We start from the raw sequence: 27,977 nt of genomic DNA, 5'->3' as shown, positions 1-27,977 counted from the left end.
GGACCTCAGACCTGGCACGTATCCAGCAGATGGTTCTGGCCCTCATCTGGTGCTACAGGTACCAAATCAAGTCACTTTTATTTATAGAGCACATTTAAAAAACAACAGGAGTTTACCCAAAGTGCTTTACATGGCAAAAGAGAGGTTGGGCAAAACAGTTAAAACATAGAAAGGGGCCCAGGGATACACAGGTCTGACTAAAGTAATGAGATAAGTAAGTAATGTATAAGATAAGTAAGAAGAAAAACAATATCACATGAGTAGAAGCACTACGCCTGGACTGGGTCCACTCAGAGCACCGCCTCACTGTAGTCTGATGTAGTCTGGTGCTGTAATCTGCTGTAGTCTGATAGCCTGGTGCTGTAATCTGCTGTAGTCTGGTGCTGTAGTCTGCTGTAGTCTGGTGCTGAAATCTGGTACTGTAATCTGGTGCAGTAATCTGATGTAGTCTGGTGTTGAAATCTGATGTAGTCTGGTGCAGTAATCTGGTGCTGTAGTCTAATGTAATCTGGTGCTGTAGTCTGATTTAGTCTGGTTCTGTATTCTGCTATAGTCTGGTGCTGTAATCTGCTGTAGTCTGGTGCTGTAGTCTAATGTAGACTGGTGCTGTAATCTGGTGCTATGTGGTGCTGTAATCTGGTGTAAACTGGTGCTGTGTGGTGCTGTAATCTGGTGTAATCTGGTGCTGTGTGGTGCTGTAATCTGGTGCTGTGTGGTCTCTAAGTGTCTGGGTGCAGCTGGCTGGAGTACATCTTTACTGAGTGGTCTCCACTGTCCAGCACCACCAGCGAGTCTCCTCTAACTGCCAGCCCGACAGGTCGGATGAGTCCATCTCTGACCAGCGGCGTCAGGGTCAGTCGCCGGTCCTCCCACGGCCGGCCCAGGCTCCACACCACGGCGGCACGCGAGTCTGCAGCGACCAGGTTGCCTGCCTGGTCAAAAGTCACGGCGGTGAGGCAGAGAGGGGGGGCGGGACTTCCTGTGCGGAGACCGAGGCTGAGAGAGTCAAACTGAGTCAGCAGCGTGAGGTCATCGCTGTAGAGCTTGAGCCGTGTGCTCATCACATGGGTGTGTGTGTGTGTGTGTGTGTAAGGGTGTATGAATCCTCTGGAGAGCTGATGTGCTTGCTGGTGTGTTGTGGGGTGTGTGTGTGTGGATTGCCCTGGAGGTGTTCCACCACAGCGATGTGCCCCGTGCACGGGCAGCAGGCGACGGCCCGAGGGTTCTGAAGCCCCTCCAGCAGCACGGTGTGGCCCCTGATCTGCCCGCTGGTGATGTCCACTCTCAGCTGGACCAGCGCCCCCTGCTGCTCGTCTGCCACCAGTACGCCTCCATCGGCACTCACCGCCACGCCCCACGGCACGCGCAGCCAATCACGCGCCTCCGCCACGGGCCCACCACGCGACGTGAACACCTTTAGCGCGCCGTCTCCGGCGTCCGTCACCGCCACCTGTCCTCCAGGTAGCACGGCCACGCCCAGCGGGTGTGTGAGCCCCGTCCCAGCTGCGCCAGCAGCCGCGCGTCTCTGTCCGAACGAGTGGAGACGACGGCCGCGCGGGCCGAACACCACCACCCGCGCCTTCCCATCATGCACCACAGCCAGCGCACCCGAGCGGAACAGCGCCAGGCCTGTGGGGTTGACCAGCGTGCCCCAGCCACCGAACGCCCGCACCAGCTGCAGCGTCCCCTGGTCCAGCGCCGTCCTGCGGCCCAGCTCCCCTGCACCGTCCTGCCCCTCCACACCACCAGGTGGCAGCGGTGAGCCTGGGGCCGTGGGGCCCTCATGCTCCTGCAGAAGCTCCTGCAGGTCAGTCAGCGGCCAGCACGCGGAGATGCGTGTCGGGTCGCCAGGGAGACGACAGAAGGGGCAGTGGAGCGGCCGTCCAGCAGCGGTCAGGAGACGCACACACTCGCCACATAACACGTGGCCGCAGCAAAGGCTCATGGGGCGGCGGTCAGGGTCTTCGTCCGCGTCGGAGCTAAACGTCTCCATACAGACCTTACACTCCAGCAGGTGTGTGTGCAACGCAGCCAGCAGCGCCTCCAGAGAGCCGGGAGGGGCATCCATCTCACACACACACACACACACACACACACACACACACACACACACACACACAAATAGATAGATTTATAGATAGACAGAAAGATAGATATATAGATAGATAGGTGAAGGAGGGAAAGAGAGAGCAGTGGTGGAGAGAGAGAGCAGTGGAGAAAAGAGAGAGTGAGCAGTGGAGAAGAGAGAGAGAGAGAGAGCAGTAGAGACAGAGAGGAGAAGAGAAAAGGAATCCCAGGGTGCAGCAGAGTTTCTGTTTTCGACACCCGCTTTCCCATCAGCCCTCTAGGGTCATGTGACCATGAGTCAGCCCATCACTCCTCAGCACTCTGCTGACCCCTGCTGGCAGAACTGGCATACTGCACCCAGAAGCCATCCCCACTCTCTCCGTCTCTCTAGACTGCGTGTGTGTGTGTGTGTTTGTGTGCGTGTACCTGTGACTGTCCACACCAGCATGTGTGTGTGTGTGTACCTGTGACTGCATGTCCTTTTCAGGGCAGGTTGAGCCGGCAGTGTTCGAGCCGAAGGGCTATTTCTGTCCGTCACCGGCACATTTAGCCCTCAGCTGAAACCCGATCGCATCGCTCACGCCCCGCCTGTCCACTGCCTCGCCCCACTGTCAGGGTCAATAAAGGTGATCGACCATGCTGCCAGCCAAACCCTGACACACACACACACATCAGTGGAGGCTACTGGAACGACACAGGCACACACACACACACACACATACACACACACACACAAGGAGTCATGACGTCATGAGTCACGAGGAGGCAGGGTTTTTGTTTAGTGACTTTATTATCACAATCCTGATGATGTTACAAAGTGTCTGATTTAACAATAACATAAATAGTGGGCCGTTGAATGCAGCTGAGAAGGCCATTGTTTGCTTTCTTTCCAAAATTGTAAATATGTGTAATCTTCTATTCAACTTTTCATTGTTATGTTTCATCTGTAGATTTATCAGGGTCTCTAGATAGCTCCTATTCCACAGTGGTTATATGCGTGGGGCGGAGGGGGCTCAGGAGACTCTGGGAGTCATTCAGTAATCGCACCTGTCCCCTGACTCTGTTAAAGCAGCACACTCAAGCTGCTCCTGATGAGTATGTGTGAATGAGGCATTGCCAGAGACTTTGGAATGAGGAGACACAACACTCAATAAATCCTTCATAGAAGTGATGCATGGGGTTAGTTTGTAACGCCAACACCAACATGGCAGTTGTCTACACATATCCCGCCCCTTCCGCCACCACAAGTCAACATGTGAATACATCATGCCAATCATGTGGTGTGTTGTGAACAGTGATGCCAGTAACGCGTTACTTAGTAACGCGTTAGTCTATTATGGCAAGCCGTTCAAGACAAAACGTCTGTCAAAATAACGCCTCCACGTGTAGATTTTTTACTTCTTCAGGAGTAAAAAATAGACGTATGAACGTCAGACGTCAATTTTTTACGTGTGCCGCGCAAAAACTTTGCGTCTGACGTCAGAGGTAAAAAAAATTATGTCTGGGTGATTTGCTGCAATGCCAGAGCCTTTGTGCCAGAGTAGACACAGCATTGGCTGCTGGAAACAGGAAATGCAGCCGCTATAGTTGCAGCAGAAGAAACAAGATGCCAGAGCAATGTGCAGCATATTCCTGCTCAAATCGGCGGACCATCGCAAACAGGGCTCGGGGGATTACTTTTCACAAGTAAGATTTAACATTATCGTACTATTGGTTGTATTTTGTGAATGCAATATTACCAGAGAGTTGAAAAGGAGCAAGGATCTTTGTTATTGTATGTAAATCGTAGCCAGCTAGCTAGGCTACTTGCTAGGTGTTCAGGTGTTCACCTGGCTATGAACTGAGACTTGATGAGTCATATTCCATAACACTGACTTACATTACAACTGACACAAGAATGCTATTGTAGAAATGAATCAAATATTACTAATATAACATTGGCCGGCGAATTTTACACAAGTTGCACAGACTGTAGCCTATTATCGGGCAGTTGCTACTTGTAGCTTAGCTAGTAATAAGTGTGTTGGTGGTAGCTTCACTATTTCCTGAATAAAGTAACTTTTTTATATGAAGTAGCTTGGCCAAACAAGCTACCCTTTTGTCATGTGAAATTAGCACAATTTAAAGTAGCTTCCTATGTAGTGAACTAGCCTACTGCTGTGTTTGTGTTACTAAGCTTGCTACATTTGACTGGGGTGGTAGTTTTGTGTAGTGAAGTTTTATTCATGGCAGAGTAACTGATAGTTTTGCTCACTACAATTCCCAAGTAGCTGCTTGCCCAACACTGTATTATTCACATGTAATTCACTCTAACAAAAATAAGATGCATCTCAAATCCCTTTTTATTCATTTATTTATTTTATATCTCCCCAGAACAACTGCCTTGCTCAAGGACTACCACAAATGAGCTGAACGGTCTCCTCACACCCCTGGAACTGAGGAAGTTGCAGCTCTACATTGCAGTACTGCAGGGCATTTGCTACAATGTGACTGAATATTTGATTTATGAGCTCCACCTTCATCACCTTTTTGGTATGGCAACTGCTCTGCCCATGACCGGAAAGCACTGCAGAGGGTGTGAAAACTGCCCAACGCATCACCGGTTCCTCACTCCCCTCCATCGAGGCCATCCAGGGCAAGCGATGCTTGCGTAAGGTGCGCAGCATCATCAAAGACTGTTCTCACCCCAACCACAGACTGTTCACCCCACTCTCCTCAGGGAGGCTTTACAGGTCTCTCCGCACCTGAACCAGCAGGTTCAGAGGAAGCTTCTTTCCTGCGACTGTCACCCTACTAAACTCTAGCTCTGCATCCCAGTGACATCCAACGAACTTAAGCCCCCATCACCCCCCGCCCCCGCCTGATGCCTCCTTGTCTGTGCTTGTTGAGGTGTCCACGACCATGGTGACTCAAGGCTGCCATTTTCGTAGAGTATATACTTATACTATATACTATACGACCATGGCAGCCTTGACAGGGACAACAAGGAGACGGACATCCCCCACCCCACCCCCTCACAACTGGACTACCCTATCCCATCCATAGAGTATTTATTTACAAACTTAGCCATATTCTACTGCTCTTCATCCTGCACATACACTTATTCTTAATACTATTATAATGTTACTGTTTCTGCACTACAATGGTACTGTTACCACACTGCACATAGCTGTACATACTGTACATATCTGTTTATATGGTTTATACTAAATATCCATATTTATTCAGTTTGTCTGTAATATATTCACTGCATAATACACTGCATATATCTAATATTTTTCTTACTACTACTATAATGGTACTGCCACTACATTGCACATATCTGTACATGTTGTTTATATTACATGGCCATATTTATTCTGCTCTTCTAAGGTTACTGGTAATACACTGCACATACTTATATTTAATTTATACTACTCTAAACCACCTTCTGAAAACAACTGTACACTGTCTACACTGCACTATATCTTTTGTCTTTCTATGCACCAACTACTTTGTATATCACATTGCACTTTTCTGCTTTTTGCACTTCTAGTTAGACACAAACTGCATTTTGTTGTCTCTGTACTTGGACTCTGCACAATGACAATAAAGTTGAATCTAATCTAATCTAATCACCTGCATTCGCCACTCTGTCTCCCATTTTCCCACTGTCTGGATGACACGGTCCTCTTTTATGGAGTTTACCCAGTTTCATTATGTACTGCCACCTGCTGTCTGTAGCACTTTTGTTCTCAGTCTAAGTGTATCTAAGCAATTTTAGCAAGGTAGACTGGGAACATACAAAATTACATGCACCAGTTGTGCATGTACTGTCACCAGCATGACAGTAACCTCTGTCTCACTGAGCCTGTGAAGACACTCCCAGATTCTTTACTGATTGCATTGAACAGGGCTGATCTCAGCCGTTTTTAAAATGTTTCTTAATTCCTCTTTATTTGATCTCTTCATTGGGGCTGGAACCTGTGAACTGTGAATAACACATGCTGGCCTTTTTGTCTTATATTAATGAACTGTTACACTTACTTATGCCAAAAACCAATGTCTGTTTTTTAACGATCAGAAACAAACCTACAAACTTGCACTTTTCAATGTTTATGGAACTTTTCTAACAGATATTGAACCCAGTTACACCATTTCCTTTACTTATTCCAAACCAATGTCTGTTTATCAAACTTTATTTTTGATGGTACTGAACTTAAATATGAAAACACTTAAAAATGTGTATGGAATTACAACTACATTTTTAACTCATTACAACTTGTATCAAACCAGTTTTTGTCTATGCTGTCAAACATTATGGATTATGTTCCCAGTTTTGATCTGGGATGTCATTTATATGATATACAGTATCAGAATATTCTATTACTGTTAAGCCACTATGAATATTAAAATACACACAACCATGTTTCCTGTATCAGCTCTTCTACTCTGAGTCAATTTACTCAGGTTTGTCACTCAACCACGTAGCCTACTTGGAATAGCCTACCCCTCAGGTGTCTGAATGGCTGATCTCACACTCGATCAGTAGGAAAAATGTGGGCAGGGGAAGTGGTTGAGCACTGCTCTTCCATGCCCACATCCACAGCTGAAGTGCCCTAGAGCAAGACACCTAACCCCCTCACTGCTCCCCAAGCTCACTGCTCGGGGTTAGTGTGTGCTTCACCGTGTGTTCACTGTGTGCTGTGTGTGTCACTGTGTGTTCACTGTGTGCTGTGTGTGTTTCACTAATTCACAGATTTGGATAAATGCAGAGACCAAATTTCCCTCACGGGATCAAAAGAGTGTATATATACTTATGCAAAAAGGTTCCATAAATATTTAAATGAGATCAGCCATTCAGACACCTGAGGGGTAGGCTATTCCAAGTAGGCTACGTGGTTACGGGTGCAGAGAGACCTGTAACGCCTCCCTGAGGGGAGTGGGGTGAACAGTCTGTGGTTGGGGTGAGAACAGTCTTTGATGATGCTGCGCGCCTTACGCAAGCATCGCTTGCCCTGGATGGCCTCGATGGAGGGGAGTGAGGAACCGGTGATGCGTTGGGCAGTTTTCACACCCTCTGCTGCTTTCCGGTCATGGGCAGAGCAGTTGCCATACCAAAAAGGTGATGAAGGTGGAGCTCATAAATCAAATATTCAGTCACATTGTAGCAGATGCCCTGCAGTACTGCAATGTAGAGCTGCAACTTCCTCAGTTCCAGGGGTGTGAGGAGACCGTTCAGCTCATTTGTGGTAGTCCTTGACCAAGGCAGTTGTTTTGGGGAGATATAAAATAAACTAGATGTACCGCATAGCGGTACAAAATATGACCGCCGCTCAGTCCTGTACAGCCGTTCCGCGAAAATAAATCACACTTCAATTTGTCTCCATATTTTACTCCATCCCCCACACTTGAAACTTTTGTGTATGCTTGTTTGGCATGCCTGAGTGTGTGTGCGGCTGCACAGAAAGTAGCCTACTGGTGCTGAAAAGTTGAATAGATTGTAGAATAGACAAAGAAGATGTAGCATTGTTATAAAACCTTTAAAATCTCTAAACAATCACAAGTAGGGCAGTTCATCACAGTTCATCCATTGCAACTGATTGATGAAAGGTCATTTACACCTGTAGGCTACATTGTATTTGGGAAAAGCAAAAGGTATCAGCATAATGTTATTTATGTATTTATTTGTTTGTTTGTTTGTTTATGAACAAAAACATCTCTCAGTTCCATGCCGTTTTCAACAGCTATCAAAAACAAAGGTCATTTTTGGATGGATGGATTTTTTGTGAATGTTTCTTCTTCTACATAAGATTTTCGTCATCTTTAGTTCATGTAATACTTAATTGTCAATGCACAAATTAAGTAACAGTAGTCTGAAACATTATTGTTAATGCACAAATTAAGTAACCGTAGTCTGAAACGAAATGCTGTTTTACATGTAACCAGTGGTGCAAATAACGGACATGTCCAAATGGGCCTTGATGAAATGCGTCGCTAGACTGTTCATACACATTTTAACGGGCAAGAGTTGAAGAACTGTTGTCCGTTATTGTTCGTGCAAATATAGGCTGATTCATGTTCCCTTGCATTGTGTAACTGAGGTCCATGGCTAGTCTGGCTTTCACCAGACCAAGCTCAATCTTTTAAGAAATCCAAAAATAAATAGCGGGCAGATCAGGCTGGGTTCACCCAGCCTAGTCCATGGCACCCGATATTGTTTAATTTTCCGATTGAGATATCCACGCTCTGGCTATTCTAAATGCAAAAATGCATCAGGGAGTTATGACAAAACTGTAACTAACAAACTAGATCCTAATAGAAAGCTGTTAGCTTCCCTAAGCTACAGGTAGGCTTATAAGGTAGGCCTATTTACAACATAAATTGTCAATAGGCTATGCTGGCGACACAAATAAAATCTCCATTGGAAACCAATGGCTTACGCCTTACAGTATCAAGCGGACTTAAACTGCCATATTGTGGCGAAAAGTTGTAATAAAATTCATGCAGCTCCATGAGTTAAGGAAAGCGCGAATGAAGTAGCCACTTCTAAATGGGACCCACTACACAGTAGCTTAAAGTGTGTTGCTAAAGCAACCATAATGAAATGATGGTGTCATTGTTTGGATACTTCACACACACGTGCTTTTTAATTGAACAGACTACAACTACCAAGCTGGAATCAAAGCACATCGATTCCCCTCTCACACACCCTGCACGCACTTAAAACGAAATAAACAGGCGTCTTAGTCTCACGCATGTATAGGCAAAACTGTATCAGTAACGTTGGTAAATCTTCCAGTGTTTCCCATACATTGACTAATCTGTAGCGGGGCGCCACAAAATAAAATTCGGCCGCCACAGATTCATATTCTATATTTAATTTAATTTAATTTAATTTAAATTAAATATAAGATCAAATCCTTGCATTGCCATTGAGCTGCGCTTTTTACGCACGCAGCCTTTCCTTACCCCGCCCGGCTCTCTCTCGTAGCCCGCTGCCCCTCCTCTGCATGTGAATTTAACAAAATATTCACGATTGTTGAAGGATTGTTGTTGCCACATAGAAGCATTGCATACAAGACGTCTGGCTAAATTGCTATTAAATCCCCTTAGCATCCTGACCATGCTGCGCAAATTTGTTCAAAACTGCTGCAATGAAGTTAACTCTGCTAAGGTCTTATCACAACATAGTAGGCTACATTGAAGAGACTAAACTAAGTTAAGTTATGCAATCAAGCAGTATCTCAAAGCTAACGTTAGAATACTGTTTGGATGTCGAATTTAGCATGCTTAGCCTACTTACAGCTGCTTGTCAATTTCGTTGAAGGGCTCATTTTATTGACTCTGACACTGAATGTAAAATCCCGATGTAAATGGAAAAGTGTTTTCCAAAATGCAAAAGTGCTTGTCCCAAGGAGAAGTACGAACCTTTATTTTAACTATGTAGAAAACTTTATGAATGAATTGCATCCACACATCAGCAGCATTTTAACTGTGTTACGAACGTCTTAAAATGACAGACACTCAATTAGACCTATACACTACCAAGACGATCTTAATACACCCCCACCCCCCCTGTCCAAGTCAGCTACCGCCACAAATTGAATCCAATTCTGTGGGAATAACTGTCTTCCATTGCACAGAATGATTTTTGTAGCACGTGCAACAAATGACAGTCGAAAGATACAATTATAGTGCTGCTATCAATTTGCTTGGTATATCCGCATTTCTAGTTTTCTACAAATGCAATCAATCAAATTGGCCTCCATCACTCAACCAACGCTAACGGTAACATTACCTAGGTCCTTATTGATATTATAAGATTAACGTACCTGCAGTAAAAACCAAGCATGTCCGATAAACATCCTCAGATTTATGTCGGCTTCAAGAAGAAATGGGAATTACATTTCATGTGAACATCGTCCTATCCTTATTAGACGTTCTCTGCGGTAAATTACAGTCCTTGTAGGAAGCTTCCATTGTTTTTTTCAACCCACTTTTAACTTCCAACAAAATTACGTCTCACTGCAACGATGCGCCATCTAGTGGACAAACTACTACTTATCGCCAATACTGGAAATGCAGCCATGATGATGGTGATGAATATTTATTGTGGCTTTCTTTTAATCCTACTGAATTTGTAATTATGTATCGACCGTTCTAATACCGATAGTATGTGGGTGCCTGTGTGTGTGTGCATGTGTATATGTGTCTACCGCCATCTACAGGCCAATGAGTGTACAGTCACTAAATGTACACATAACCTAATTTTTTTTAGACCCCCCCCCATGGATGAAATTCTACGAAACTTGGCATACCCCCAGAGAATGCCAGGTCAATCATACACATAAAATTTGGTGCAGTTCTGAACATCTTAACTGAAGATAGGGCGATTAAAGCAGAATAATATTGCATTTTCATTTTTTACCGGGGGGGTGCAAATCACAAATGAGTGATTATGGGCCAGGTTGATGTGGGCCCTTGAGACCAACATACCATACCATAAAAGATTCTTCATCCTCAGTGCCACGGTTCAGGTAGTTATTTAGGAAAAACTGCTTTTTTTGCGGTTCTAGCTTTGCTAGCGGCGGTCATAATAAATGAATAAAAAGGGATTTGAGATGCATCTTATTTTTGTTAGGGTGAATTACATGTGAATAATACAGTGTTGGGCAAGCTACTTTTGAATTGTAGTGAGCGAAACTATCAGTTACTCTGCCATGAAAAACACTACACAAAACTAGGCTACCTCCCCAGTCAAATGTAGCAAGCTTAGTAACACAAACACAGCAGTAGGCTAGTTCACTACATAGGAAGCTACTTTAAATTGTGCTAATTTCACATGACAAAAGTGTAGCTTGTTTGGCCAAGCTACTTCATATAAAGAAGTTAAGCTATTAAAAAGTTACTTTATTCAGGAAATAGTGAAGCTACCACCAACACACTTATTACTAGCTAAGCTACAAGTAGCAACTGCCCGATAATACAGTATAGGCTACAGTCTGTGCCACTTGTGTAAAATTCGCCGGCCAATGTTATACTAGTAATATTTGATTCATTTCTACAATAGCATTCTAGTGTCAGTTGTAATGTAAGTCAGTGTTATGGAATATGACTTATCAAGTCTCAGTTCATAGCCGGGTGAACACCTAGCTGGCTACGATTTACATACAGTAATAACAAAGATCCTTGCTCCTTTTCAACTCTCTGGTAATATTGCATTCACAAAATACAACCAATACAACCAATACTACGATAATGTTAAATCTTACTTGTGAAAAGTAATCCCCCGAGCCCTGTTTGCAATGGTCCGCCGATTTGAGCAGGAATATGCTGCACATTGCTCTGGCATCTTGTTTCTTCTGCTGCAACTATAGCGGCTGCATTTCCTGTTTCCAGCAGCCAATGCTGTGTCTACTCTGGCACATAGGCTCTGACATTGCAGCAAATCACCCAGACGTCATTTTTTTACTTCTGACGTCAGACGCAAAGTTTTTGCGCGTGGCACACGTAAAAATGTGACGTCTGACGCTCAGACGTCTATTTTTTACTCCTGAAGAAGTAAAAAATCTACACATGGAGGCGTCCTTTTGACAGGCGTTATGTCTTAAACGGCTTGCCATAAAAAATCTACACGTGGAGGCGTTATTTTGACAGACGTTTTGTCTTGAACGGCTTGCCATAGTCTATTTCAGTGGCTCTCAAACTTTTCACAATGAGTACCACCTCAGAAAACAGTTGGCTCTCCAAGTACCACAATTATTACTGGCATTAAAATACAATAGCGTAAGCCAATTTATTGTACTGTATGTTGTACATACTGTTTTGCGTCATTTGGCAGGTGCAATGGAAGCTTCTAGTCACATATGCTAGGCTCATTGTCACCAGCTTCCGTTTCTGCTCGAACATATTCACCACACTTCTCTTTCTAATACTTCCCGTTTGGAGCCATGATTGCATGGATGTTTTTGATCCATCATGTTTGCTTCCTTTTCTTTTGCTTTCCATAACAGCTTAGCTTGTCAACCATTTGCTAATGCTAATCGCGTGTGCATCTGAGTTTAACGCACACACAACGGAGAGGGAGAGAGAGAGGAGAGCGTTCTGTTTTTCTAAATCAACCAATAAGTTTTCAGTGTAGGTGGGCTTATATCTCTTTTCTCACGAATATCTAGGAACAGGCATAGTTCGAATTACAGGGGGTACTGGGGGGTACTATACCCCCCAATGAAGGCCCAGTACCCCCCAAAGAGACAGAAATATCAGTTTTGGGGGGTCACATCATTTTTCTGATATTGTGAAAAAATATCATTACAGTTACATACAAGTCAGCTACTATTTTCACTGTAGGTACATTTTAATGTAAAGCGATTTCAGAAACCCCTATTGTGGACCGTACCATTTTTAACCACCGTGGCGCTATAAGCAACTGAGCAAGTGTAAACATTGAATGACAAAACGCTAGGTAAATTCCTCCAGTAGGCTAAATTCGGTTTGCTGCTGACGTGCATGGGTAAATGTAAGTTGCTGACGTCTAGCTTGTGGAAAATGTGTTATTATACAACCTTCATTTATAAACGTGTTTGTTCTTTCATAGCTCATGTCACCTCTTCATACAATGAATTACTGGCTACTTACCTGCTACTTACCCACTGAGGCTAGTAAAGTGGACCTTGGTTAGTTACCTTGGTTAGGACCTTGGCAAGGTAATTCTCTATTTAAATAAACCTTTACATTGTGGTGAGGTAAAATCAATTGTCATTTCCAAGGAGATGAACTCCATAGCCTAGGTTTCCATTCTCTTGAATAAATTATTGTGCCCTTTTGAAATTAGTTTGGCACAGATCCTGTGTTTTTATATTACAGGTATGCTCAAGAGGGTCTGATGTATCTAAGCCTACATAATATCAGTGAAACCTGTGGAAACATGTACCCCAAGTAGCCTAGGCTAAATATGTGCTAGTATTTGAATTTGTTTTTAATTGGTTGGTATTGTTTTTACATTCTATTATTTCATGTTTTTAGTTTGATAAATGTAGTTTCATTTGAGAACCCTGATACTGTCTTAATGAAACTATTTTATTTTATTCAAAGAGACACTATGAGGAAAAGGAAAGGGCACACAGACATCAGGGACTTTTTTGGTGCTAAAAGAGTAAGCAGGAAATATTAACACTAAGATCTACAAACAATTACATTAAAAGTGTAGGTGCAGTTAGGTTTTATACACTGTTCATATGTGTTAAGGAAAGGGGTACCCAGCGACAGTAGAGGCACAGGATAAAAGCCGTGAGCAGGCCGCAGGGAGACGACACGGTGGGCAGAGTTGATCAAAACAGTTATTTTTTGGATATACTGTATAAGAACGATGAGATATGCTGTAGCCTACTGATTATCAGTTTGTGTGTTGCACAACACATGTTGCACTTGGCGATCACGGTGGGGATTGATATGGTAATGGACCATGATGGTCAGAAGAAGTGAAGGAGCAGTACCCCCCAATTATGGTGGGGTAATTTGCACTCTGGGAACAGGAGCGTCAGTGGGGAGTCAGTGCCCCTCAAAAAGGAACATTTAAGACCCATTTCACATCAGACTACACCAAAGTGTACCCAATTGTCTCATAAGAGTAAAACATAATGATAGTCTTGCACACTGCACTGTTTGTAACAGTGACTAGCATTGCTCACGGCGGGTTAAATGATTACAAAAGACTTGGTGAGGTGAGTTTAACAAGTATAATTTAATTTGCATATTACTTAGGCCTATACTAGATGGCTAGTTGCCAAGGCTACATGAAAAGGCCAAACTACCAAAATCTACATATTTTACTATCACAATTTCTATCAATAGGCTTTCCTTATTTTGTGTACTGACTAGACATTATTGAACAAACATCTGAATTTCAGTATCTAAGTAGGTTAGGTTGGGATGTCTGCTACACATTGTTGGCATTACTGTTAAAATGCACTTTCAGTATAGTGAGTATTGGCAAAACCGGTTATCATTTTTATGTTGAGGCGGTGGGGGTGTTGTCGGCAGCTGCTGAAAGTAACTAATAAAGTAACTTGTAATCTAACTTAGTTACTTAAAAAAAAAGTAATCAGTAAAGTAACTAAGTTACTTTTTAAAGGAGTTATCAGTAATCAGATTACTTTTTCAAGGTAACTGTGGCAACACTGGTTGTGAATACATTGTACCAATCATGTGTTGTGATCTCGTCGCTGGAGCGAGGTTGGTGTCGTGAAGCCTTGCGCACGCGCAGTTCTGCCCAAAATATATGCCCGATAAGTACCTAAAATGCACTGCAATATGGCCGCCGAGTGGAGGGACTTGCCTAAAAGGACTTTGGCATTACTCTGTAAAGCTGTATAGTTCGGAGTAGACAAACACTAAAAACACTCCTTTTGCCATTAAAATCTCATGATGGGTAATCTGGTGACCTTGGTGATGGTTGGACCTGGTGACCTTCTTAAAGTAAATGGTAACACTAAAACAAGGGACTACATTAAGACTCTGGAGGAAAAATATCAGGCAGTCTGCCAAGAGACCTGCCCCAATAGGCGGCATTGGACCATTAATCCACACAATGATCCAAAACATACAGCCAAACATGGCAAGAAATGGTTCTTGAGAGAACAATACCTAGAATCATTGTGGAGACATGGAGAGGCTTGGTAAGTATTATAAGAACTATTTTGAGAGCTGTGAATGCAAATAAAGAGTTCCATTGATTATTTAAAAAGGGTATGAATAATTTTGGACATGCCATTTTTCATAAAAATGTTTAAAAAAGGATGAAAACGCTTGTTTTGATTCCATGTTTCTACCACATTGTCTTACAACCTTTAGCCATGTGACAGTGTCATTTTCAGTCAGAACAAACATATTGGTGAAGAGAAAATCAACATTAAATCAATAATTTTGCCAGGGGTATGAATAATTGTGTTCCTATATATATTTCATTGTGAAGGAAATAATATCCTAATAATATTAAAGGCTATTGGCACTATCTTCCCCTAATAGCCCTTGATAGCCATAAATTATATATGTACACGTTTATGTTTGTACAGATCCATATAATATATGCTATTGAGCCTGGTGTGTGTGTGAGTGGCTTTACCACTAATGCCATTATGTCCCTTGGTGGAGGAGACTTGAAATATTCAAATAAAGATTGTATTTGCACTGGTTTAGACATCAATGTCCATAATGGCTTCCCAGATAAAACAACCTTATCTGATTTGATACGGAATGACTCTGGATGACTAAAGTGAGTGTGTGTGTGCAGAGATGACCATAGTGTGTGTGTGTGTGTGCATGTAAAGGAATGACAAATGAGCATCTCAGATGTCCAGACAGATATGTTTACACTACACTTAACACAAGTAAATAGCTGGAGCAAAAGTGTGTGTGTGTGTGTGTGTGTGTGTATGTGTGTGTGGCAGCAGACACACAAGCACAGGTTACAGGAAGACAAGTACAGTGCTTTATTACATCCTCCTTCACAAAGAGAAAATAAAACAGACACACACACACAAATATTTCAGTAACAGTTTGGCAGACAGGCCTGGAGTGTGTGTGTGTGTGTGTGTGTGTGTGTGTGTGTGTGCCTGGAGTGTGTGTGTATGTATGCTCTATGTGCTGTGTGTGTGTGGTCTGTGTGTAATGTGTATATGATGTGTGTGTGTGTGTGTGTGTTTGGGATATGAACACTGACTCTGTTGTGGATAAGAGACTGAAATGATACAATCCACAGTTAGTAAGAACAACAGGCAGAAGGACTCCTACAGGTGATCCAGGTAGAGACTCCTACAGGTGAGGCTCCTACACTGTCAGTCCAACAGGTGAGGCTCCTACACTGTCAGTCCAACAGGTAGAGACTCCTACAGGTAACGCAGGTTGAGTCCTACAGCTGACCCAGGTAAAAGGCATGCAGGCATCAACTTCAAATAACACATGACAGAAGGAGAGAACGCAACGGAACACAACGCAACGCAGGACACTTCAATACTGGCCACCAGGGGGCACCAGCTGGGCAAGACAAGGCAAGAGGATCGACTTCAACACACACACACACACACACACCTCTTGGTGTGATGCCCGAACACACAGTAGTAGTCTGTAACACACAGAGGGTGATATTTACAGTAAACAAAACAAAAGAAAAGAAAAGAAAACACAAGAAAACAATAGCAGCTCTATGTTGCTCCCTCCGGGTGGTCACCATGGTTACACACACACACACACACACAATGACCCAGCCAGGGTTGTGTGATCATGCATCCTCCCTCAATAAAGACAGACAGACAGACAGACAGCACTGCAGGGTGGTGTGACGCATGAACTACAGGCTTCCCTGCGAACATGTCTCAATACACACTATCCCCTCGGCAGTGTGTGTGTGTGTGTGTGCATGTGCAAACGAGAGTGATTGTGAAGTACTGAAACACTGCTATATCCCCACCGTATGTGCTTGCTGGTGTCTGTGTGTGTGTGTGTGTGAGGGTTAACACTGCTACATTCTCCATATATGTTTGCTTGTCTTGTTTGATATTCAGATTAGAACTGATATACTGTGAATGCATGTGTATGTGTGTGTGTGTGTGTGTGTGTGAGTGAGAGTGAGAGACACTCACAGACTGTGCTCTACAGTTCATGTTGGCATTTAACTGTTACTACAGCTGTACAATGTCCAAATATACATATATATATATGTATAGTGTGTGTGTGTGTGTGTGTGTGTGTTTGGTGACACCGTTTCTCCACGGTGGGTTTGTCCACTCAGGTTTGTCCACTCAGTTCGTGGTCATGAGAGTGTGTGTGGTCAGGAGAGTGTATGTGGTCAGGAGAGTGTGTGTGGTCAGGAAAGGGTTAAATGTGCAAAGAGTCTCTTCATCTCTCCTTCTCTTCTCTCCTTCATTCATTTTTTCTCTCCTCTAGTTCTCTCCATCTCCGTCTCCGCTAGCGACGCCGGTCCCTCTCCAGAGCGCTACTTGTCCACCCCGTTAACACTCTTATTCCGCTCAGAACCGGTGGAACGCTGCCGTACAGAAGCTGAGCACGCATCAGCCTCAAATTCTCCTGAAACACACACACACACACACACACACACGCACATGCACGCACACACACACACACACGCATGCACGCGCACACACACACGCACACGCACACGCACATGTTTGTCAGTACATAGAGTTATATGCTCTCAAAAAAGTGTATAAAGACATTAGAAGTCGTGCACAACTCGGCTGCTAGACCAATAAGAGGGAACATCACTGTTTGCGTGCTATATTAGCACATATGCATAACCCCTCCCTCCATGCCACAGCCGAACTGTGGCCAAACTTACACCTTTTCTTAAAATAGTTATATATATATAGATATATAGACTTTATTCTTGCACTGTTGGACTTACTCATTTGCACTATCACCATGACCACTATCACCATTGCACTATCACCATGACACTCACTCACACAGAGCACCTTACCTTACTATGCACAGAGAATCACAGGCTTAGTCCCTGCCTCAGTCATTGCAAGCGCCTCTTGATTGATTAATCAACACTATGTGGATACTGTTTTTAGAATTGATTTAGATTAAGTGTATAAATAGTAGGGGTGTGAATCTCTCATGTAAAAGACGATACGATTCGCATCTAGATACATGGGCACGACTCGATACAAGAAAAGATACATGTTTATAAAAAACGATTCAGTACGATTCGATGCGATTCGATGCAATTCGATGCAGTTCAAGAATGGAAAGCATTCTGAAATATTTTTTATTTGCTCAAGGTGCACATTAATTTTATATTATCAATTATCATGGTCATGGTTGTCAATTAGGCAAAAAAATGTGTGAATATGATTATCTAAACTGAGGTTTGTTTCATATACTGTATTGAAATGAAAAAAGAATAGTCTACATTTCAGTCAAACACAGCAGCCAAATACAACATAAAAATACATTTTTATAAACTTTACAGATTTTATAGAGTTATATCTGATTGTTTTCATGGAGCTGTAGCCTTGTTGAGGTAAGACAATACCGAAATAAAATAAAACAGTGCTTAAGACACTCTTGGCCTTTTCTCATATAGCCTACCCTACAAGAATAAAATAGGCCTACAAATCAATGAACTCTCTGGGCTTATTTTGTTCCAACAGTAGACCTAATGCAGAAGTCTGAAGACCTATAATGCCACAAGTCTGAGTAAATATGAACAAAATCATTGGCTAATAATTTGTGCATCGTTTTAGCAGCAAGGGCCAAATTATTATTTAACATTAAGGAAATCCCTTCATCAAAGGTAAGGCTACTCTATCGTTGCTGTTTAAGAATGCTAAGAGTGTTTAATTTCGCGCTGGATTTCGAAAAACAAAAGCCGACCGAGTGCAAGTTGTCACATGCTTAAGTTGCAGTAGATGTATGGGTAATGGGGTCATTTGACAACTTTGGGCAATGAATGTAACCAAAAAAACGAACTGCATTACCCACAATTCCGTGCCACGTATAGTTTCAAAACCGGAAGTGGGATCAACACGCTGCTTGGAACGTAAATGAGAGTCTGAGCGAGCAGAAAAGGTTGTGAACCGATTCATAACAAGTAAATCGATATAACGACCGGTTCATTTCAGTTTTTTTCCGATACGGGGCTTCACGTATCGATGTAGCCGTATCTTACACGTTAAAAACGGATACCGATACGTATCGGTTAATCTTTACACCCCTAATAATTAGTATAAGTGTAAGTAAGTTAGTATAATTTGTATTTTAGTATATTTAGTATTTTCTTTATCTTCTACTGTCCTTATTGCTTAGTTGTGTTTTTATATTATATACTTTTAATTACTTTTTCTGCTGTTAGTGAATGTGTGTGTGTTGTCTGTATGCTTACTGAGACCTTGAATTTCCCCTGGGGATCAATAAAGTATCTATCTATCTATCTATCTATCTATCTATCTATCTATCTATCAGGCCTGTGTTAGCTGCTGACCAATAAGAGGGAGACATCAGGCCTGTGTTAGATGCTGACCAGTAACACAGCTAGTGAGCGGAGTGGAGCGCGAGCGAACGAGGAGTGGAGCGGATGGAATTTTATTAGAGCGCGGAGCCCTTTTTTATTCAGAGGGCGGAGCGGCCACTTAGTCCCGCTCCATTTTCGCTCCGGTATCGCTCACGCCACGAGTGTGAGGCATGCCCAAATCCACCCTGAACTCACGTCTTCTTAGTTTAACCAAGATCACTACAAATTAAAACAAACATATTGACCATAATTGTAACGGCTTAGGCACAGCCAGAGCTTTGTTCAAGAGACGTTTATATAAGCTAGCATCTAGAATCAGGGGAGAGAACACTGATCACGAAAACAGCGCACACTAGGCATGTCAAACACACGCACACACTACACATACAGGGGTGGACGCAGACCCCCACACAAAAAGGATCAGACACGAGAAAGACCTAAAAGGGTAACACGCTACACTAAAACACGGACATTAAAACAGTAAATAAAGGCATTAACACACACAAACAACCCCCAGAGTTCTCCCCCGTATCCCAGAATGCATTGTCCCAAAGTCCGTAGCACATAGGACTAGTCCAGCATGCCGACGTTACAGTAAATTCGTTGGGGATGAAGTTGCTAAATATTTTAGAAAGGAAACTGAAAGTCATGGGGCTTACAAGCGTACTATTCCTACAAAACAACTAGATACTAACAATGTAGAGCAAGCACAACTATGTGGTGACACTGTTCCAGTGAGATTTATTTTGGAATTTAAGAAGACACATTTCGTGGAAACATGAGTGTGCTACGGAGAGCAAAGAAAAACGTGAGCAATTTGAATAGCCTGTGCTTTAAGTACGGCTGAAGTAAAACTCGGATGCTAAACCTGTATTATTTAGGCAATTAATCCCACGTATCCCTTTAGCTTTAGGCTTATGTGTATTGACGTTGGCAAGTTGTTCGTTGTTGCACTGTCAGTGTTGCATTAGGCTATCTTTTACAATACATGTTTTATGAGTGACATTGCCGTTGCTCTTAGTTCTTTGGGATTTAAGTTTTCTAAGGTGACAATTCAGCTTGTAGATTATTTCTTCCTCCTTTAAATTGGAGTGAGCGTAGAGCGATTTCACTGGAGTGGGAGGATTTTGAAGTGGAGCGGGAAATTTTGAAATTATGCGGAGTGGCCTGACGTGAATTTGAGCGGAGGAGCGGCCGAGTGAACAGCCACCTGAGCGAGGAGCGGGATATTCGCAGTGCTCAGCTCCGCTCACTAGCTCTGACCAGTAATAGGGAGCGCATCAGGCCTGTGTTAGATGCTGACCAATAAGAGGGAGACATCAGGCCTGTGTTAGATGCTGACCAGTAATAGGGAGCACATCAGGCCTGTGTTAGATGCTGACCAGTAATAGGGAGCACATCAGGCCTGTGTTAGCTACTGACCTGCACTGGCTGCCTGTTTCCTCTGTTATTACTTACAAAGCTCTGAATGGCATAGCACCTTCATATATCTCCATATATACACCAGGGGGCAGTATAAAGCCATACAGGACACCCACTAGCTTATAACACACACACACGCATACACACACACTGGCATACACACACACACTCACACGGGCACACACGCACGCGCACACACACACACGAAGCCTCTTACCTTTCAAACTCTCTGATGGCCAGTCATCAGATTCTGTGTAACCGCTATCCTCGCACTCCGAAAAACTCTGAGGGAGGGAGAGAGAGAAAGCGAGAGAGAGAGGGAAAGAGAGGGAGAGAGAGAGAGGGAAAGAGAGAAAGAGAGAGAGGGAAAGAGGGAAAGAGGGAGAGAGAGAGGGAAAGAGAGGGAGAGAGAGAGGGGGAAGAAAGAGGGGTTATAAACATTCATCAGTGAGGTTCTGCTATGGAAACATTTGACTTTCATCTTTAGTCGAATATCATGATCATCAGCCTAGACACACACACACACACACCTTCTGGCGGGGACCGTAGTTCTCTGCATACCACACCATCGCGTACAAACACACAAAGGTGATGAACGCCTGCCAGAGAAAGAAACAGAGAGGTTAAACACACAACACACACACGCACATGCACGCACACTTACCACACACACACACACACACACACACACACACACACACACACACACACACACACACACACACACACACACACACACACACACACACACACACACACACACACACACACACACACACACACACACACACACACACAAACTCAAATATGCACACCACACAAACACAGGGATGGAAATTAGCCACCCGCCCACACCAAATGCGGGGAGTTTTGTGCGCTGGCGGGTGTATTTGGTCAACTGCCGCCGCCCGCAGCATAGCCTATAGCCACTGGTGCAGTGCTTCACTTTTTGCCATTACCATTAAGAAACTGTCGCTAAGCTTTCATGTGGCACTGCTAACTTATTTCAGGATGACTGCATAAACATAAATCTAGTGAGATCTGTGGATCTGCATTGTATCTTCACAGACTAATATTTTCACGCGAATAGTTCTCTTTTGAAGTGGCCCGTAACGTTATAGCTATTTTAATCCGGCCCGCGACACCTTCACGGAAAACTATATGATACGCTGCTTTTTAGACCTATGAGGCAGACAGACGGACATCTCCACACCCATTCGACGTAATGGAATATCTCACAAACTTTACATTCAAGAAATTACAAACCGGATATCAGAATAAACAGCAGAATTTACCGAACACAAAGGTGTAAATCATTCCCTTAACAATTAGCCGTTCCAGAGTAATCCGCTTTTGAAATTGAAGCAAATGTCTACAAGGTCTCCAACTTTGGGCTTTTGTAAAACATGATAAGGCCAAATACAAAATAAATGTTAACAATATCACCTAGATAACTGTAAATATTAAAACTAGAGTTTTTCAATGTTGTTTCACAAAATGCTAAGCATGCATACGTTTCTTAAAGCTGAGCTGTGCTTAAATTGTTCAGTGCATGATTTCATAACAGGCCAAATAGAAAATAAATGTTAAATGTTAAATATAGCCCTGATACCTGTAAATATTTAAATCAGATGATGTACAGTAGAGTTAGATCAAGTTGGAAAGTTGGATTATAGGATGCTCCAGAAGTCTTAAAGGAGCCACACCACTTTTATGACAAGACACTATGGCATATGAATGTGGTTCTGTTGACCTTTAGTTTTGTTGCCACTGTGCTTGGAGGACAGCTGGTAGGTTTAGCGCAAAACTCAGCACATTTTAGTCGTATCGCAATAATGCTGATAACCGTGATCATTTTGGGCTACTATAATCATGATCACACATTTTCATGCTGTTTCTCTAGTGGCTGGTGAAAAAGTTGAGTGGCTGGTAGATTTTGGAATCCACCAGCCACAGTGGCAGGTGGAAAAAGTATTTAATTTCCATCCCTGAAACACACACACACTTACCACAAACACAACATACACACGCAAGCACACACTCTTACCACACAGAGAAGCCAGAGGAAGACATAGAGGATCTGAGTCTTGGAGAAGAGATCCTGACCAAACTTCACACACGCCAGCGCCTCCATAAACGCTATAGCCCTGTGGAGGAGACAGATGTGTTATATCTCACACACACACACACACACACACACACACACACACACACACACACACACACACACACACACACACACACACACACACACACACACACACACACACACACACACACACACACACACACACACACACACACACACACACACACACACACACACACACACACACACACACACACACACGATTCTAGAGTCTGTGGGGGCCCTCTAATTACTTCTTTGGATAAAGTCTATCTTACTTTTATTCTTAATTAGGCTACTTGGTTGGCCCATCTCCTGACAATGTTACAATGACAGTAGAAGCGAGAAGCAAACTACAGGAGTTGAAGCTGGGAGAAAAATAGCTAGGCCTATAAAGAGAAATGGAAAGAAAATGTTGCATTCATCTTAGCCGGTTTCACAAATGCAAAGCCTGTGTGTCTGATATGCAACAACGCTGTCGCTGTTTGAAAAGAATATCATAACGCACTACAAAACGCAGCGGCACCTTCAAGGTGGCCTAACTGCTCCAAACAGAAGCACAAAAGCACAATATTGAAGCGCTGGACGAGGGCTATGCACAGCTAGCAGGATCCAGTGCGTTCTGGTGTTCTCTCTCATATTGTTTAAGCACCCACTCGCAGTCTAACTGGTGAATAGCCTAGGCTATATGTAAATCGATATTGTAAAATAAAAGATTTAATAAACTGGACTGCCAGAATAATATGGCTGGGCCAAATAATTCCAGCTTTGGCCGCCTGTTGCCGACCCATGTCGTAGCCTAAATTTGAGGTGTTTCAGTGATATTTTAATTCCATGTCGACTGAGCCGACAGGGAGTTTTTTTTTAAGTAATACGCCCATTCAGCCGACCGGGAGTTCAGAACTGCGTTAGTCTACCATAACTTTATTGAGTCAATGCCAAACTCTGATGTTGATCCGTCATCACTTTGCACCCTCGATTGACGTTTACCACAGTAGCCTAAATATGTAGGCTATACGGATTCTTTGAACTCTGTTGAACACAGATCCTCTGTTTATAAGTCCATAGCATACATGCACAGATGCTCTTCTTGTACAACAGGACAGGAGCACGCAAAATCACTCAATCATTCAAGATCTATGGACGAAAGTACCTGATTTTAAATGTACTTTAAGTATTAAAAGTAAAAGTACTTGCATAATGATTTATTATCTTAATATCTATAGGCCTATAAAAAAAATCAGTATAGCCTATGAGGTGTGGCATTTTAATAAAGCTGTTTTAGGTTATACCAAGCTAGATATTTTTAAGCTGATGTAATTGTGCTTACCATCCGTGGCCAAGTTTACATTCTGACTTACAATTCAGGAGACTAATTCTGGTTATCTAGTGTGATCTGCTGAGTTAAGTATCATTCAGCAAAACACGAGAGCCTGAAGTTTATCGGGGTAGACAAGGGAAACGTCCGGTGGATCATAATGCCAATTCTGCTGGTCCAGATTGAACAGAAAAGTTGTTGAGAAAGGTGTCTTTACGATAAGGTTCAGTTTCACTGGCGCTGACACGCATAAACATTGAATGAGCGCTCACTTTACTACCCCCAAATGTAGGCTATGCCTCTTTATTTGGTCACACAATTAAGAAATATTTTAATCTGGAACATGTTTAGTTTTTTTCGGACAGCGGTTCTATAGTCTATCATTCATTTGTGCCGCAAATGATCAGACGTGTGACAGACGCATGGGCATAGCCTGTAACTTCGCTGCTCCGCGGACTCGCAATCTCATCGGAGAGAAGGCCAAGGGCGCGGGAAGGGGGGTGCTGAGGGTGCTGCAGCACCCCCTGCTGGCAGGAGATAGATTTTTAAAGAATATTATCTACATGTTTAAATAATTACTAATTCACAGTCTGACATTATTTATATTTTTGTATGTGAAATGATGAGTCAAATAACAAAAAGGGTTATGGATAGGTTCGAATATAGGCTACTAAATGAACTAAAATGAACAGTTATAGAGATCAACGTGAACGTGAGTCAGTTACTGTAAGAACCGTAGCGTGGTTTCAGGCCTAGGCCTAAGTGATAGCGATCTACGGTTGATATAGGTCTACATATTCTATGCGATTTACACGTTCAAAAAAGCATGGATAAGCTGAAAGAAACTTTAATTGTGTTTTACAGTTTTGCAAAATTAATAAATGTATAGCTAGTAAAATCATTTCACTATCCTAGTCGCTGATAGAAATTATTAGGACACTTGCTGTGGAGACGACACACTTTAGGCTATTCAGAAATTATTTGCGAGATCATTGCAGCCTGATTATTAGCCTATATTTAAAGCCAAACATCTCTGGTGTGGTTTTGACGATCAGAAAAGTAATTGAATTTCCTTAGCTATACTGAAATAGGCTAATGATGTGAAGTGCGCTTCTGTGGGGTTAGGGTGGGTGAGGTGGCTTCGGATTGCTGTCGCGGAACATTGGAATTTGTGGCTGCCCAGGACTTTTCTAAAACTTCTCTCTATCACCCGCACACCGCACTAAAATGACGTATTTAGCAGTCAAAATCCGAAACATGTCCAGGAGGGGAGAAATCGTCGGACATCCATTATTTTTGTTATTCAGCACCCCTGGTCAAAAATAGGTTCCCGCGCGCCTGGAGAAGGCCCTGCTGCAGATAATAGACAGAGAATGGCAAGCATATGCTCAGGGCACAGAACAGTTGCATGTCCAGTATAGCCATGGGTCTGGTGAATATAGCCTACCAAATGCAGATGGCTACAAGCTCACACTTTGCATGGTCTAGACTAGTTTCAAAGATTTAGAAGCGGGGCACGTAGCACAATCTTTGGTAGCAACCCAGCCCCCTGGTGAAACAAACGTATTTGTCAAAGAGAAAAAAAAAACTGATCATAAAATGTAATGTAAAAAGGAATGATGGTGGCGGAGTAAAAGTACAGATAAATGCTGCAAAATGTAACGAAGTAAAAGTCAAAAGTATGCACTATAGATTCTACTTAAGTAAAGTACAAATACGTGGAAAATTTACAAAAAAAAAGTACAGTAACGAAGTATTTGTACTTCGTTACATTCCACCACTGGTTTTAATGCATGTTTTTTGATGCATGATGCATGTTTTTATCATGTTTTTGATGCATCCATATATTAAAATTACCCAACATTTACATCAGTCGCCAAATATTATTGTTTTAAAAGCTCATTCATTTTGTCTACCTTCATCCTACTTCAGACCAATGGGCTTCATCCTACTACAGACCAATGGGCTTCATCGTACTACAGACCAATGGGCTTAATCTTACTACAGATCAATGAATGGGCTTCATCGCACTACAGACCAGGTGTGGGCAGAGTACTGAACAGATACTCAAGTAAAGTACAAAAATTTAAAAGTAAATATTCCTAACTGAGAAATCTACTCAAGTAAAAGTAAAAAAGTACTTTGTTAATAAATTACTCAAGTTCTCATGTTCTTTGTTAATAAATTACTCAAGTACTCAACATCTTAAATTTCCCCTTGGGGATCAATAAAGTATCTATCTATCTATCTATCTATCTATCTATCTATCTAAGTAACAAGTTACTTTTTTTTACATTTTTATGTTTGATGGCCCTTTAAAGGGATACAAAAGAATTCTTTACGCCTGTTTGCTTTTCTCCTCTGTAGGCTAATCATATAGGCAAACATATTTTAACAGCCCAATTTAGATATATTTTATTTAATATATTTTAATATTATTTGACACACTTTTGTAGGCTATCTTTAGCCAGAATAAGCATTAAGTGGCTATGGATTGAAAATCAGTCATTTCCAATCCATTGCCAGCTGATTCTTCTGCTTTGCATTGCTAGAAGTCTGGTTATAACTTCACCATACAGACAATGTAACCTAAAAACAATATTATGGGTAGACCTATATTAGGCTACATACACACACACATACACACACACGTGCCGTCAAATACACACTCACTGGCCAGCACTCTCTTAATGCGTCAAGGTTGTAACAAGACTACAGGACATTCTCAATGTTTTGTTTGGAAGTCGAGTGTTCTGTCTCTAGCCGGATGTCACAGCTCATGTCATCACAGCCGCAATAGCACATACGTCATTCTTTAAGGGCTCGTTTTTTTAACGCCTATTCTGTGTGACAAATGCAGATCACAATAATCACTGGGGAAATGTCGAGGCAGGAAAAAGGCCTAAACACTGAACAATACTAGTATAGAGAGGGAGAGAAGGAAAATAAGTTTGTATAAAACTCTAAAGCCTCTTTGAGTGTCTAGAAAAGCGCTATAAAAATAAATATATTATTATTATTAAGAGATAAACAGAGAGAGGAGGAAGAGTGAGACACATGAACATAAAGAAACAGAAAGAGCGAGGGGGAGAGAGAGAGAGATAGAAGTGGAGTGTGTGGGGGGGGTGCAGGTGAGAAAAACAGAGAGAGAGAGTGAGAGAGAGAGGGGGGTAACAGAAAAAAAAGCGGGAGAGAAAAAAAGTGTGTATGTGTTTTCTGAGAAACACAAACTGACATGGGGTGTGGGAAACACAACCTTTAGACACACACAATCACACACACACACACACACATACAAACACAAACAGCCAAAGACCTTGTAATAAAAAGTATTTTGTTAACATTCATAATCTCTTATACCCAACCTCTCTCAATTAAATTAAATTAAATTAAATTAAAATATTCTTTATTGGCACAACATATCCTAAGTTCCATTGCCAAAGCATTCACAGGAACAATAGAAAGTAATATGTATACAACAAACAAATAAAAACAATATACAAACATTGTTACACTTCATCAATCCACTAGAAATGATGTAAATAATTATGTAATAAACATCTCTCTCTCACACACACACACATTTTTATATAATGATCTTGTATGTGTAGCTTGTCAAACCTTTTGCCTATTGTTGCATGTGCGTATGTGTGTGTATGTGTGTGTGTATGTGTGTATGTGTGTGTGTGTTGTGTAGGGTGTGGGGGTTGGTCTAATAATAGCAGGACGTGGTGCTGTAGTGCAAATGCTGTGTACACACACACACACACACACACACACACACACACACACAGAAAGCTGAGAGAGGGGCAAGCATCCTGAAGCCTCACACTCACTGTGGAAACATAAACACAAACACACACCTACGCAAACGCACACACACACATAGGCAAACACACACGCAACCTTAATAACCTGTTAGTTTCAACCTCGTATGATACACAGGGGCAGCTAGACACGACACACACACACACACACACACACACACACACACACACACACACACACACACACACACACACACA

The 27,977-nt window shown here is 42.5% G+C and overlaps 2 protein-coding genes across 2 annotated transcripts in view; both read right to left on the bottom strand.

Annotated features, from left to right (window-relative positions):
• Nucleotides 1-207: 207 nt before the first annotated feature.
• Nucleotides 208-2,035, bottom strand: LOC143118437 (E3 ubiquitin-protein ligase NHLRC1-like). The gene is made up of 2 exons (XM_076279493.1): nucleotides 1,125-2,035; nucleotides 208-1,056 (listed from the first exon to the last, which is right to left on the bottom strand). The coding sequence occupies exons 1-2, from the start codon at nucleotides 1,991-1,993 to the stop codon at nucleotides 720-722; spliced, it is 1,206 nt and encodes a 401-aa protein (XP_076135608.1). The 5' UTR covers nucleotides 1,994-2,035; the 3' UTR covers nucleotides 208-719.
• Nucleotides 2,036-15,515: 13,480 nt separating this feature from the next.
• Nucleotides 15,516-27,977, bottom strand: part of ptdss1a (phosphatidylserine synthase 1a) — a 27,507-nt gene continuing 15,045 nt past the window's right edge. The window contains exons 10-13 of the mRNA XM_076280633.1: nucleotides 22,554-22,653; nucleotides 21,037-21,105; nucleotides 20,724-20,790; nucleotides 15,516-17,133 (exon numbers count right to left, since the gene is read on the bottom strand). Of these exons, the coding sequence (XP_076136748.1) occupies nucleotides 17,042-17,133; nucleotides 20,724-20,790; nucleotides 21,037-21,105; nucleotides 22,554-22,653 (328 nt within the window). The 3' untranslated portion in view covers nucleotides 15,516-17,041. The remainder of the gene's footprint in view (nucleotides 17,134-20,723; nucleotides 20,791-21,036; nucleotides 21,106-22,553; nucleotides 22,654-27,977) is intronic.

This window comes from Alosa pseudoharengus, unplaced genomic scaffold (assembly GCF_046254945.1).
Source record: "Alosa pseudoharengus isolate Yale_2024_CS ecotype anadromous, Long Island Sound unplaced genomic scaffold, YU_APseudo_1.1 YU_APseudo_1.1_scf_12, whole genome shotgun sequence".
Classification (NCBI taxonomy): Eukaryota; Metazoa; Chordata; class Actinopteri; order Clupeiformes; family Clupeidae; genus Alosa; species Alosa pseudoharengus.
The sequence above is the reverse complement of the archived record's forward strand: the minus strand, read 5'-3'. Positions and strand labels throughout refer to the sequence as shown.